At 38.5% G+C, this 15,641-nt stretch overlaps 1 protein-coding gene across 3 annotated transcripts in view; it reads right to left on the bottom strand.

Moving 5' to 3' along the window:
• Positions 1-2,811: 2,811 nt before the first annotated feature.
• LOC140476222 (kelch domain-containing protein 1) overlaps positions 2,812-15,641 on the bottom strand; it is an 81,305-nt gene continuing 68,475 nt past the window's right edge. For 2 of the 3 annotated variants that reach the window (XM_072568475.1, XM_072568476.1), the window contains 3 exons: positions 10,883-10,967; positions 6,878-6,930; positions 2,812-3,207 (listed from right to left, as the gene is read on the bottom strand). In XM_072568475.1, coding sequence (XP_072424576.1) covers positions 3,075-3,207; positions 6,878-6,930; positions 10,883-10,967 — 271 coding nt within the window. In that variant the 3' untranslated portion in view covers positions 2,812-3,074. The remainder of the gene's footprint in view (positions 3,208-6,877; positions 6,931-10,882; positions 10,968-15,641) is intronic. The other variant, XM_072568477.1, reaches the window with a different exon arrangement.

The following is a 15,641-nucleotide window of genomic DNA, read 5'->3' as shown; positions in this document are numbered from 1 at the left end:
CCATTTCTGCCACCACCAGGCACATATTTCCTTCCCCACCTAAGCATCATTTTGCAAGGAACATTCCCTCCAGGTCATTCCGATTCACTCCAAACAACTCCCACACACCAACTGCCCATTTAATTGAAAAAGTTGCAAAGCTTACCCGTTTTCCTTCTCCCTATCCAAGGGTCCAGACACCTTCCAAGTGAAGTAGAGATTATTCTCCTCCGATTTGGTCAATCTAGTCTATTTCACTGCTCATAACTCGGTGTCCTCTGCATTGGGAGAGGAACAGACTGGGTAACTGCTTTATGGACAGAACATAAGTGTTCTGCAAAAATGACTTGGACTTTCAGTTGCCTACCACTTTCACACATGATGGTCCTGGCCAACATTTCTAGTTCACTTTACATAATGGGATAGTCTAGTAAAGCAAAAGCATAAATTGCACAATGTAGTGATTGGAACAATGTCAGATAGTGGATCTCAAAGTATGAGTTCCTTATTGGGGCTAATAACCTGGACAATCAGGGATCTACAGCTAATAGATACAAACTGGAGTATCAGTGTTCTCATATTCTCATTTATTCTGCTTATTGTTTTTTGTTTATGATTTTTGAACTGATCTCAAGTTGAATGGCCTCTGAAATAATTCCACAAGGCCATCACAGTGATCCTTTATTTACACAGGCATAGTACATGACACTAACCCAGCTAGCTCAGAGCCAGCTCATAGGGTGAACTGCAGACCTTCTCGTAGTCATTTACTTGCTAACCTACCCAAACTTTTCTCAAATTGGATTCAAGCCACTGGTGGGTTGAAGCTCTTATGTGGCTAACATAACTGAGCCAACATTCCTCACATTCACTTACCCACCAGAACAGAAAATAATCATGCAATGTGGTGACAAATGTTCATTGAATTATTACATTCTGGGAGCATATCAACTATTCAGAAAAGGGAATTGAGCATTTATATGGCTCCTAATGATTGCAACTGAATTGGTGAAGAGATACTTCTGCAACAAGTGTAAAGAATAGTTTGAAATATTCTAACACTTAAACCATGAAAGGAATTTGCTCCCTAAATATTTTGCAGCACAGAATCAATGCACTTCATGTCAGTCTGAAATAAGAACAGTAAACAATTCATAAAGATTAAAACTAAATAGGAACATATTGAATCTAAAAATGCAATGAAACATAAACGACAAAGGAATGCACAATACTTCAAATGAATTAAGGTGAAATAATGAAACAAGTCTCCTAGCATGGCTAATAGTTTTTACTCAAATTTAGTCAGCATTAATAAAGATATTAGTTTGTATTTACAATCAATAACAATTAAAGTCAAAGAGATGTACAGCACAGAAACAGACCCTTTGGTCCAACTCATCCATATTGACCAATAATCCTCGCCCAATCTAGTCCCATTTGCCAGAATTTGGCCCATATCCCACATTCCTGAAAAGGGCTTATAGCCAAAACATCAACTCTCCTGCTCCTTGGATACTGCCTGACCTGCTGTGCTTTTCCATTGCCACGCTTATCGACTCTCCAAACCCTTCCTATTCATATACCCATCCAGATGTCTTTTAAATGTTGTAATTGTACCAGCCTCCACCATTTCCTCTGGCAGCTCATTCCATACATACACCACCTTCTATGTGAAATAGTTGCCCTTTAGGTCCCTTTTAAATCTTTACCCTCTCACCCTAAACCTACACCTTCTAGTTTGGACTCCCTCACCCCAGGGAAAAGAGCATGTCTATTTATCCTATCCATGCCCCTCAAGATTTTATAAATCTCTATAAGGTCATCCCTCAGCCTCCGACGTTCCAGGGAAAACAGCCCCAGCCTGTTCAGCTTCTCCCCATAGCTCAAATCCTCCAAACCTGGCAACACCCTTGTAAATCCTTTCTGAATCTTTTCAAGCTTCACAACAACCTTCTGATAGGAGGGAGACCAGAATTATACGCAATATTCCAAAAGTGACCAAACCAATATCCTGTACAGCACAACATGACCTTCCAACTCCTTTACTCAATATTCTGACCAGTAAAGGCAAGCTTACCAAATATCTTCTTCACTGTCCTGTCTACCTGCGACTCCATTTTCAAGGAATTACTAATCTGTCCTCCAAGGTCTCTTTGTTCAGCAACACTCCCTAGGACCTTACCATGAAGTATATAAATCCTGCCCTGATTTGCCTTTGCAAGATGCAGCATCTCACATTTATCTAAATTAAACTCTATCTGCCACGCCTCGGCTCATTGGTCCATATAATCAAGATCACGTTGTACTCTGAGGTAACCTTCTTCACTGTCCACTAAACCTCTGATTTTGGTGTCACCTGCAAACTTACCAATTATACCTCCTCTGCTCACATTCAAATCATTTACAAAAATGATGAAAAGCAGTGGACCCAGCACCAATCCACGTGGCGCACCACTGGTTACAAGCCTCCAAGTCTGAAAGGTACGTATTTAGGACCAATATATTAAAGAAAAGGGATTTGGTAATAGCCACAAAAACCATTGTAGTGCATTAATTGATCTTGTGTCGGTGAGAATAATCTAAATCTGTGAACAAATAAGGGTAAATGTAGGAGTACGGGTGGGTTGCGCTTCGGCGGGTTGGTGTGGACTTGTTAGGCCAAAGGGCCTGTTTTCACACTGTAAGTAATCTAATCTAATAATAAGAATTAGATCTGGACCATAACAGCGAGTATAAAAATGGAGACTCGGTACTTACCTAAAATCTTCATTTGTCTTGGAATATAATATAAGAGGTCTCGGTTTACGTTTTAAAAAAAGCCATCACTATTGGTTTGTACATGAAACAATTTATTTCCAAATCTAGTTCCAGAATGATATAAAATGTATTAACATAGTAGCTATGTTAATTAGTCTACAAAACTGAATAAAATATTGTACAACAGAACAACAATCACGTTTATAATCAACCCAATTTGGGTTTGTACATTTCAAATATTACATTTGCTCATTGCAATGATGTATATTGTGAAATACATCATTAAATGTTATGTACGCAAACCTTCTTGAATTAAACTTGCAGTTTAAAATACATTGTTATTTCTCTTGGTGTCCAGCTGAAACCCAGAAAGTGATTTTCTTCTGCACTTGAGAAAACAGTTGATGAGGTAACCATGGAAGTTGATTTTGCAAAACTGTGGAATTTTTTGCAATGCAGTCTAAGCACAACCTACAAAAGAAAAGAAAATGCATCACCCAGCATAACTAAGCCTTCACATCGATTATCTGGTATCTACATGAAAATTTGGTAATTAAAAGCAGTGTGGCACAGTGCATTTTTTAGATTTTATAGATGCACCCTCACTCATTAGGGTGATGCATAATCCAGTCTGCTCAAACTATCACTAAATTTCACCTATGATCTAGAGCCAAGTCTTATTTCATGTCTACTTTACAAAGTCCTGTTCATGTATTTAAGTGGATTGCCCTTAAAAATGGCAAGATGATTTGGCCTATCTGCCTCCTATTTTTTTTTCTCTCTCTCATTATGTGCTGCTGCTTTTCCTACAAAAGTAGAATTATCTATCAAATAGCAGAACAGACATTGCAACGTATATACTAACGCACTTAATTTTTTTTGTCCAATTTCAGAAGACAGGTATATGCTTCACACTAGGAGAAAGTGAGGACTGCAGCTGGAGATCAGAGTCGAGAGTGTGATGCAGGTCAGGTAGCATCCAAGGAGCAGGCGAATTGAAGTTTTGGGGCAAAAGCCCTTTATCAGGAATGAGGCTTGTGGGCCGAAGAGGGGTATGAGGGGCAGTGCGGAGAGATAAATGGGAGGGGGTAGGGGAAATGAGGAAGCTGGTGAAATAAACGTTGTTCCTGTGTGATGGCAGGGCCCCAAGAGGAAGATTCTTCCTCCAGGCGCTGGGTGATTAGGGTTTGGCAATGGAGGAGGCCCAGGACCTCCATGCCCTTGGTGGAGTGGAAGGGGGAGTTGAAATGTTCAACCATGGGGCATGGAATTGGTTGATGCCATTGTCTGAACCTGCTCCTGCCCCTCATCGCTGCATACCTTGACACCATCCTGTCTCCCTTAGGCCAGGTACTCCCAACCGACATTCGATATAGTTCCCTACCCACCCCATCTGCGTTTCAGATCCATTCCCTCTAGCAGCCCACACCAAATTCCCGGCACCTTTCCCTGCCACCACAAGAAGAGCAAAACCTCGACCCACACCTCCCCCCTCACCTCCATCTAAGGCCCCAAAGGATCCTTCCACATCCAAAATGAAATTTACCTGTACTTCCACACACGCCATCTCCTGTATCTGTTGTACCCGATGTGATCTCCTCTACATCGGAGAAACAGGATGCCTACTTGCAGATCGTTTCAGAGAACATCTCTGGGACACTCGCACCAACCAACCTCACCACCCCATGGCTGAACACTTCAACTGCCCCGTCCACTCCACCAAGGATATGCAGGTCCTGGGCCTCCTCCATCGCCAAACCCTAATCACCCAGCACCTGGAGGAAGAATGCCTCATCTTCTGCCTTGGAACCCTGCAACTACATGGGATCGATGTGGATTTTATCAGTTTCCTTATTTCCCCTCCCCCCAACTTATCCCAGTCCCAAACCTCCGACTCGGCATCGCCCTCTTGTCCATCTTCCTTCCCACCTAACCACTCCACCCTCGTTTCTGACTTTTCACTTTCATCCCCAACTTCATCTACCTATCACATTCCCAGCTACCTTCCCCCAGCCCCACCGCCCCCTCCCATTTATCTCTCAGCACCCTCCTGGCCCACAAGCCTAATTCCTGATGAAGGGCTTATGCCTGAAACGTCAATTCCCCTGTTTCTTGGATGCTGCCTGACCTACTGTACTTTTCCAGCACCATACTCATGACCACATGCTTCAGATATATATCATGCATGTGTGTCATTCTTTGCACAGAAATAATTATTGGCGTTTGCGTATCAAGGTTTGTGCTAAAACTTTGATGCTGATCAAACAAAATGATACAAAGTCTACAATGCAGTCTAATTACAAACCACAGAAAGGTGTACAAAGTAAGTTTGGCTGGGGGAAATACAATAGCATTGATAATTGTGCAAATATAAGATCACAATGTAATCCTCAATGTTACCACTTCTGATCACTTCACTGGACTTCATTCCAGCAATTGTGAAATCCACTTCATTGGCCAGTTCTCACAGACCTCTCTGACTTTATAGCCATGAGGGAAAACAGAATGATATTTGTGCTTGCTATGCCTTAAAGTGCTTGTGAAAACTTTGCTTTAAAACAGAGTCCCTGCTCCTTCAACTGCAGTCATTGCTAGAAGCTCCACAGAAAGTATCTCATCCTGTAAACTGACCACATATTGACAAATGCAAACTGGTAATCCTTGTCTGACACATGCTGACATTAAGCAAATGAACCGAATCCAAAACAATTAGGTTCATGAGTACAAACAGGGAATATGCATTGTTGGACTGAAGCTAGAGTGTATGGATCAAATGAAAACCAGCTACCAATTTTAGAACAATACAAAGCACTGAGTTTACTCCAACAGAGTGGTGCATTCTCCAGTCAGTAATGCTTGATCTTTAGGTGAAAAGTGCATACTCAAGTAAAAAAAAATTGAGTCAACATATAATGCCAGATTTCTACTCATTTTTGCATGTCAACTTCCTGATCTAAAGTTTATTGGTCTTATTACATACTTAGTACAGAATGAGGCATGTAATAATATTTCTCAACAGGTTGATTAGAAAATATCTGTGACTGCATGCAGTCTCCTAAAATGGGCTGCTAGAAATAATAACCCTTTTGGTGTAAATAGAAAGGCAATGAATAGACAAACAGATCTGGGATTGCACACATCACCAGAATTTCTACAGTGCAGTAGATAAGCAGAAACATGAATTTCCATGGCTACCAAAGGTCCAATGATTTCAGAATTTGATTCACAACAGGTAGTGATTGTTATAGCTATACTGAAAGCAAATCCAGAGTCAAACCCCTGCACCCACTGCCAGTGATCATAGAAGTAACAAATATTAATTTCAAGCTGTTATTGTAATCATCAGCTCTGAAATAGGTGAACAAAACTGATAAGTACAATATATTTTTAAGCCTCCCGGTTCACATCTTCCCTATCAATTAGCAGCAGCATGACAAAGTTCTGCAATTAATGGAGTGTGAGATTCCAAACAGGTGCTGAGGTTCTGGATCACATCCACATGTTCTATTACATAAAGCCACTAAATATGAGAGTCAGAGAAATTCACTGACTGGGCCTAATGCTGATCTTAAAAACAAATCTCATTGCCAATAAACAAACTCAGACTGAAGGTGTGCTGAAGCATTTTAGGGTGTCTGCAACATTTATCCCACCAATTTTGAGGAGTCATGAACAGAGGAGAAACATAAGACAGCTTTCGGACTGCTCAGGACAAAAGTTTATAAGGTTGTAAATTTCAATTTCTGTGATCAGTTGTTCCACAGAGACAAAGTCACAACACTACTACTATCCAGATCTAGGGCCTGAAGTTATTCAAATCATCCACTGACTTCAGCACCAGATTCTGAAATTTTGTACCCACAGTTGTTGCGCTCAAGAATTTCTTACTACCTTCCTTAATTTTATTAGATATCCTAAAATTTTAACTAATATATACAATAGGTCAGTAAACTACTCAACATTTCAATGTGTTTGTTCAAATTAAAATTCTAAGCTATCTTCTCTCACACTCAATGTTGACATGCCTTGAAATAACAATAAAGACCATAATTTACTAGTTTTCAAATTAGACAATGGTTAACATTAACTACGGATAAACTTACAAATAAAATGTAAAGTCAAAGGAAATTTTAACATTTACCTGAAAAGTGAATAGGGTTGTGTTTGAAAGATAAGCACATCATTACAGTGACCCTAGTTTTAAAAAAAGCAGAAAAACAGATAACACACCACTATCCATTGATGTGCACTAACAACAATTTAGAAAACTACATTGCCTAATATATTAATGAAAGCATAAATAAATGCTACATTTTTATTTAAGCTGATTATTCAAATTTGTTCTAACTTCCCCAAATATTATCTAAACTAAATGCTTAGTTTGAGATGAAAGTAAAATACTGGAGATGGTAAAAATTTGAAATGAAAACAAAATGCTGGAGAAACTTAGCACATTTAACAATGAGAAACACAGTTCATGTTTCAAGTCCAATACGATTCTTTTTTGCGACAGAAATAAATTGGATTACAATTATAGTCTGTATAGTTACACAATTTTGTTTGAAGAAGTTACTAAAAAATATAGGATTGCAAAAAAAAAACAAAAGTCTGGTTTTGAAGCCTAAAGATGTATTATTTTGCTATTTAGAAACTTACTTCAAATTGATTTGTTTCACAGATTTCCAAGATGAAATCCAAACAAAATTCTTTATTTAACTTAGATGACCAAATAAACCAGGGTGCAAGTCAGTGGTTGAAAATTTCAGTGAACCAGACAAAAATTGTTTTCCATTTCTAACAATTAAAAACTAATTTGCAAGCAATAATATTGCATTAATCCACAACATTGTTTTCTTACTACATGATTTGTGTACCTATTCTGAATCCAATTGATTTTTTTAAAAATTCACTCATGGGACATAGGCTATTGCCCATCCCAAGGTCGTGGTCAGCTGCTTTCTTGAACCGCTGCAGTCCATGTGCTGCACGTAGACTGTCAGTGCAGTTAGGAAGAGAATTCCAGGATTTTGACCCAACATTAGTGAAGCAACATCAATATATTTCCAATTAGGATGGTGAGAGACCTGAGGGGCATACACAGATGTGCTTGTGCTTCTAAATGGAAGTGGTTGTGGGCTTGGAAGATGCCATCTAAGGACCTTTGAGGAATTTTGCAATATACCTTGCTGATAATATATACTGCGGCTACTAAGTGTCAATGATAACTCCCAGGATGTTGATAGTGGGGGATTCAGTGACGGCAACATGACTGTTATGGGATGATGATTAGATTGTCTCTTACTGGAGATGGTTATTTCCTGGCATTAGAGTGGCTTGAATGTTACTTGCTACTTTTCAGCCAAGCCAGGATATTGTTCAGTTATTGTTGCATTTGCACATCAACTTCTTCAGTATCTAGGAGAGTGGATGGACAATGTTCAGCACTAATCATCAGCAAATATCCCACTTCTGACCTTGTGATGGCAGGAAGATCATTCATGAAACAAATGAAAATGATTGGGCCTCGGTCACTATCCTGACAAACCCCTGCTGAGATGTCCTGAATCTGGATGTAGGTTTGCTCGCTAAGCTACAAGGTTCATTTCCAGATGTTTCGTCACCTACTAGGTAACATTTTCAGTGGGCCTCAAATGAAGCATTGCTGATAATTCCTGCTTTCTATTTAATTGTTCGGGTTTTCTTGGGTCAGTGATGTCATTTCCTGTGGTGAAGTCACTTCCTGTTCTTTTTCTCGGGGTGGTTGACGGGGTCTAACTCAATGTGTTTATTGATAAGAGTTCTGGTTGGAATGCCATGCTTCTAGGAATTCTCAAGCGTGTCTTTGTTTGGCTTGTTCTAGGATGGATGTGTTGTCCCAGTCAAAGTGGTGTCAAACATCCAGAACCTCAACCTGAGCTACAAATCCTCTCAAAACTCGCTGAGATATCCTGGAGCTCAGATGACTGACTTCTATCATCATAACCCATTGTCCTATTGACAGGTATGAATCCAGTCAGCAGAGAGCTTGTCCTCTCATCCCCATTAATTCCAGTTTTGCTACAGCTCTCTGATGCAACATTGGTCAAATGCATTCTTGATGTCAAGGGCTGCCACTTTCACCTCACTTCCAGAATTCAGCTCTTTTGTCCATGTTTGAACCAAGGCTGTGATTAGGTCAGGATATGAGTGGCCCTGGGAGAACTCAAACTGAGTGTCAGTGTTCAGGTTATTGCTAATTTGCTAATAACCTGATTTACTTTTCTCAATCAGCTCTTTGCCTGAAATGAGTGAGTATTCCTCCCCTACTCTCACTAGCTGTTCAATCATTATGTCCATATTCCTTCCTCTATGTGTTTGTTGGAAGTCATTCATCACAGCTCTAGGATATGTGCAGGAGTCCCTCAGCCCAACCATCTTCCGTTACATCACCAATGAACATCCTTTCATCATAAGGTCATAAGCAGGGCTGTTCATTGATGAATGCACAATTTTCAGAACCATTCACAACTTTTCAGATCAGCAAAACTTGGACAATCAGCTTTGGGCTAACAAGTGGCAAGTAACATTCACAGCACACAAATGCCAGGCAATGACTATCTACAACAGAAGAGAATTTTCATTTTAAGTGCTATTTGCATCGTAGTTTGTTCAAGCAATGGGCATGGCTACGACAAATGAGCTGGAGTCAGGGAATGTGTTTACATGGAGATTTGGTCAGCAACAAAAAGCTGATTGGTCTGTGAAGTGGTAACCAGTTGTCAATGACAATGGCCTTCTGCCTGCTAAATACAATGTGATTGTCTTCCAAGTAACTGAACAGCTTCTGGGTGTGAATGCTTAGGTAAAAGCCATTGAACATCTGGAAAAACAAGGAACTTTCCTTTCCTTCGCAGTAAAAAAAACTTCAAATCTGAAGGAAATCAGATTATTTTGCCTCCTCGGTTGCTGTAAGCTGTGGCTCTTAATAAGTCAGACAATGTTAGCCAGTCACCCTGTGCTTTCTGCAAACAGGTAAAACTATCTAGCGAAGAAAGTTTCAGACGCTGTAGGTCCTGACAAGCAAGGACGCTAATCTCAGCAAATTCTGTGAACAGCGACCACTGAATTGCCTTCACAATCTTTTCCTCCACACACTACATAGACAGATATAAAAATTCTCCTGTGCACAAACATTTTTTCAAGGGGATTAGAATTTTAATTAGTAAAATTAAATGTCAATGATTCATAATTGTTTACTTGTAGCTCTTTATTTGTATTAAGTACAGAACCTGGTGTGTAATTTCTGTAAACTTTCGTCTTACAAAAGACAGGTAAATTTGGGGAATTTTGTGAACATTTGTAAAGTCTTTATCCACCATGATTCTGGGAATGGCAGGTTTCCAGCTTGCTACCCCAGTGAGGTGTAATACTTAGGATAAGAAATTTTGCTCATTGTTTCCAAATCTGGTACACTGTAAACTGTAACGATCCGCAAACTGTCTCACCTAGCTTTAATAGCCAACTATGTTTGTATGTTAAATAAGGGCAATGACATTTTCTTAAAATCCCTTTCATGGTTAAAAAGTTAAGAGGGTTTTCTTGGTTGGTCAATTTTTTCGTTTGAATTTCTTAATCCAAGAATTATCCACAATGGATATATCCTCAGGAGGTGATTTTAAATTAAAATGGAAAAATACGGCAGGTAATGTAGCATTTATTAAAGTTCTAATAAAAGTGTAGCCACCTAAAACATCATAATCTGTCTTCTCATTACGTGCGCTGATTTTGATAACAAGATGATGACAGGTAATTGGGAGTAGGCAGAAAACTGGATTATTGAATGAGAGAGCAGCCATGAGAAGCGGAGTAATGTACTCCTGCTTCTAACTTTTATATTGGTATGATTTGCCAAACATTGTTTGTATTTCAATCACCAGCATTTGTAGTATTTCCCTTTTACTCATGTAGTTGTGAATTTGGATCAAACAATTATCAACAATGAGGAACACCCAGAATTCTAACACCGAGGGTTTAAGGTATCTCAGTAGCTGTTGCACAACTGGAAGTCATCTGTACCACCATGGTATACATTTTTTTCTCCCCCTTTTACCTGCATTATATTAAAAGCGAAAAATCTGGAAAAAATCAATTATTTTGTCATACTTACAGAATCATAGGAAAGTAAATCATCCTTGCTCCCACCAAACACCATCACTTCATGCTCCTTTCCTAGGCAGGCTGTATGCCACAACCTACAGAGTTTTTCAACATTAAATATATTACTGTACAATAGTTACAGAAGTAATTATTTAATTCATTGATGTTTCAAGATCCAAAACAATGTTTAATTTGCTTCATGTCCTGCAAATTATTTTTGACATTTTAAGCATTTTTAAGATGGAAGCAGGCAGTGTTAACGAATATTTCTTCATTTCAGCCATAAAATAATAACTTTCCAAAAGAATGAATAAAAATAGTCAAATATTAATGGGAATTTTCTCAGATAAATATTTAACCTCCACATTTCACTTTATCCAAGAATTTTCTGCATTCTCCAAACACTCAATGTGAAATCTGTAGCCCAGGTAAATTCTCAAAATTCTGAACACATATTCCCCACATCTGTTTCTCAGTTTTAGCGTTGTGTTAAAAAATTAACAGAACATTACCTTTCATGATGAGATAAAACATTTTGAATTTTGACTGGGAAGTTCAGTGTTTTAAAGAAGTGAGCAGAAGTTACTCACCTTTAACTTTTTTGATAGTTTTAACAAGAAAGTAACTGCCACATAGCAACATGCAGTATGTCTAAAATAATCAGCGTTGTTCACACCTTGAAGGAATTTTAGTTTGATTGTAAATGAATAAATCCTCTTACAGCCACAAAAGAACCCACTAGTTGCTATCTTTAGTTCTTTTGATCAAAGATGGGAGAACTGTCCACACTCTGTTTACAATATTAAGAGAGTTAGCCTCTCGGGGGTTATGTAAAAAAGGAAAATCACCACTTTAATCAAAATTGTCCATTTAGCATTCATCACAGGTGCATCCTGCAAAAGACAACTAAGTTCAGTCAACATTTGACCTCAGAAGATTAGGTCTGAAGGTTCATTGTCCATTAAGAATCTAAAATTTTTGTTGTTTCTTAAACCAGATCTTGAAGACATTTTCTCAAATAAGGTGAGGAAATGGATACAGAAAATCAAAACTGTTAAAGCTGGCTGTCAACACATCTTAGGTTCTGAAGCTTTTGTTAATTATTTTAAATAAGCTCTAAAGCTAAAGACTTCTTTAATATCACACTCATGTTCAAGTACTCCTAAGTCCCAAAATGCATATTGCACACAACAGATTTATCTTCTTCTTTCATTTCGAAATGTAGTTCAAAAGCCACGAAGAAGCTTGAATGAGACATAGACCACAAAAACATGGGAAAATGTATAGATGGAATCCCACAACTTCTGGTTGCAGCAGAATTTGTGATGACTCAGAAATATAATGAACAAGCAGCACCTTTATTGGCACACAATGTCTATTGCTCTCTCGAGGAAAATGTTGGACCAGTTTCAGAAAGGGAAATAGCCATGCTGGACATTTTTCACCTTCCTTCCTAGACAAAAATCTAGTAGCCATAGACAGCATGAGAGACCCAATAATTCTCAACATTTAAGCCTATTCTGCTGGATTTATCCAAGGAGTAAATCCCTTGCAATATGCAGACCAGCAGAACAATCACCACAAGCTGCCAAACCAATACAGGACAGGAGATATTTTCTAATCGCCCTGATCAGAGATGGGACTTGAATCCAAGTCTCTTAATCCAGGACACTGAACTGCGCCACTCAAACCCTTACAGTGGTCCACCAAAACAGTATTCAAGCCTCAAGGATCAGCCATTTAGCCAATTCGCTATTAGAAAAATGAGTTAAAAGAGGCCATAAAGTATTAACATTCTGTCGACGCTCCAAAGCAGCCACTGTTGACTTGGGAGCTCGCAACTCCACAATATCAGCTGACAGCTCGGGTGCAGGTACCAATCCACAGTTTAGGAAGCTCTGCTTTAAAGGCTGCTGTTATATTAACCTGCCATCAACTCTGGTTCCAATATGCACAATGCAACAATTACAGCTATTTTCCTTCACAAATAAATATTCCAATATACTACAGTATACTATATTCTAACCAGCAAATTAAACCAGAAAGGCCAAAGAACATTTACCCTCTACTGCAAATACCAACAAGAGAAAATAATTCATATTTCAATTCAGAACAAGTCCTTCAGTACAGAATGAGAAACTATGAATGACAGTGAGGTAAGAGACCAAGTGCTTGGGAAAGCAAATAAAAAAAACTCAATTAAAGTCTAAAAATAACATTCCTTGCTTTGAAATCTATTATGCTGCATATTAGATTTCTCACTGCATTGGTTCGAGTGTGTCTGGGGATCTGCACGGAAGTACTTTGTCCAAAAAACGGCATGTGATGCAGTAGAAGAAAATCCATGTTACTTTACATGACACAATTCCCAGCACTTGGTTCAAGGTTATTTTAACAAGTAACTAAGACCAAAAGAATGAAGTCAGAACCAGTGAGTGGATAAAGGTACTATTTTTCTCCAAAAGTTGCCATCAACTAAGATTGGTTTGTTTGATTAATAAAGCTTTTTTAAATCAGGTCTGGAAGTAGATAGGATTTTTGATATTTTTTGGCTGCTTTGAAAGGGGTATCTTAGTTTAAACTGTTTGTTGTATTGACTTTTGACTTGAAGGAATTAAAATATATTGGAAAAATGAGAAGTAAACGGGTTTTCAACAGTCAAGGAGTGTAAATACACTTTGGTCTCAAAAGGAATTAAATGCCCAAATGTATTCAGTTTGAAATTAATTTCAGTATTTTTCTCGAAATTCCAAGCCATACATGTTCATGGCAGAGTAGTGTGATCTGCTTGATGGTAGTTTCTGGGAGCTAATAGAAATGTGGTCTTAAGAGGTGTTTGCAAATTTAATTGCTTGACCACAACAATCCTGAGCTTCAACCACAGTTGGTGCCACATTCCATCATTTAAAAAAATGATTTCTGATAGTGTCTGTTGTAAATAGCAGATATGAATAAATGCTGACCGTCTTTGGAAAAAAACAGCACTCTGGCCACTGCAAGAAACTTCCAGAAGACTCTGAAGTAGTATATATGAGAATAGTGACTTGGAAAAAGTTATTAAGAGCACTGAAATTAATGTTGAGAAAAGCCAACTGGTATTATAATGGCACGAGAGAGAAAACCTTTCTGTAGAAGTGACTCAGTGTCCCAAAGAAGCTAGGCTAGCTAAGTAACACATAGCTAGGCAGATAATGTTCAGATCCTGTATGTTTGTTACAAATTTATTTATTAAGCATGTTATAGTCAGGTTGTCAAGAAACAAACTTGTGGATGAGTCTAGGTCCAGAAGGCATAGTCTCAGATAAGCAGTCAGCCATTTAAGACAGAGATGAGGAGAAGCAATTTCTTCTCTCAGAGAATAGTGAATCTGTGGAATTCTTTGTTGCAAAAAGGAACACAGAAACTAGAAGTAGGAGTAGGCCATTCGGCCCTTTAGAGTCTGCTGTGCCAATTTAATACAATTATGGCTGATCATCCATCTCAATGCCATATTCCCACATTCTCCTCATACCTCTTGGTGCCTTTAAAGTCTAAACATATATCTATTTTTGAATGTACTCAGTGAATTGGCCCCCACAATCTTATGTAGTGCAAAATTCCACAAAGTTACTATCCTTTGTAGAAGAAAGTTTTCCTTATGTCAGTTCCATATGGCTTACCCTATATCCTGTGACCGTGAATCCCTGATTCTCAACGCCCAACAAGGGGATCATCGTCCCTGCCAGCCTTGTTAGAATTTGAAGTGTCTAAGAGTTCCCCTTTCATGCTTCTAAACTCTAGTGAAAAAAGAACCCAATCTCTTCTCATAGGACAGTCATAACATCCCCACTATCATCCGGGTGACACTCTGCTGAACTCTCTGTGGCAAGTATATCCTTTCTTAGGTAAAGAAACCAAAACTGCACACAATCCTCCAACTGTGGTATCTCCAAGGCTGAGATAGACAAATTTTTAATCAATAAAGAAATGAATGCTTATGGAGAAAAGACAGGAAAGTGGAGTTGAGGGTTATCAGATCAGCCATTATTTCATTTAATGGCTCAAGCTGATTGGCCTATTTCTGCTCCCACATCTTATGATCAATCAAAAAGTTTGACATTTTTCTAGCTTTGTCAGTTGTTTTTGTTTATGTTCATTTAGTAACACCATTTTCAGTTTTTTTAATGAAGTGAATAATCAAGTGGACTAAACCGTATTCATGAATATATCTGCTGTAAGATATTTTTCCCCCTGAAATTGACATATCAAAATGTTTCACACTTTTTGGTATTTCAGAAAGGTGATATAATTAGATTGAGGATGTTGTTGAGGCCATTTTTGGAGTACTGTGTACAGTTCTAGTCACTCTGTTACAGGAAGGATATTATTAAATTGGAAAGGGTTCAGAAAAGATTTACCACAGTATTGCTGTACCTGCAGAGTGAGTTAAAAGGATAGGCTTGGATCTTTTTCACAAGCATAGAAGTTGAGGGGTGATCTTAGAGGTTTATAAAATGATGAGGGACTTAGGGAAGGTGGATAACAAAACATCTTTTCCCTAGGATGGGTAAGTTCAAAAGTATGGGGCATATTTTTAAGGTGAGAGGATCTAAAAGGGACCTGAGCCACAACTTTTTCAAAGAGCGGGGTTCGTTTGTGCAATGAGCTGTCTGGAGCAATGGTAGATTCAGGTATAGTTACAACATTTAAAAAGCATTTGGATAAGTACATGAATAGAAAAGGTTTAGAGTTAGATGGGTCAAATGCAGGCAAGTAGGACTAGTTTAATT

Source organism: Chiloscyllium punctatum, chromosome 4 (genome assembly GCF_047496795.1).
Source record: "Chiloscyllium punctatum isolate Juve2018m chromosome 4, sChiPun1.3, whole genome shotgun sequence".
NCBI lineage: Eukaryota > Metazoa > Chordata > Chondrichthyes > Orectolobiformes > Hemiscylliidae > Chiloscyllium > Chiloscyllium punctatum.
This window is presented reverse-complemented; position numbering and strand designations above follow the sequence as displayed.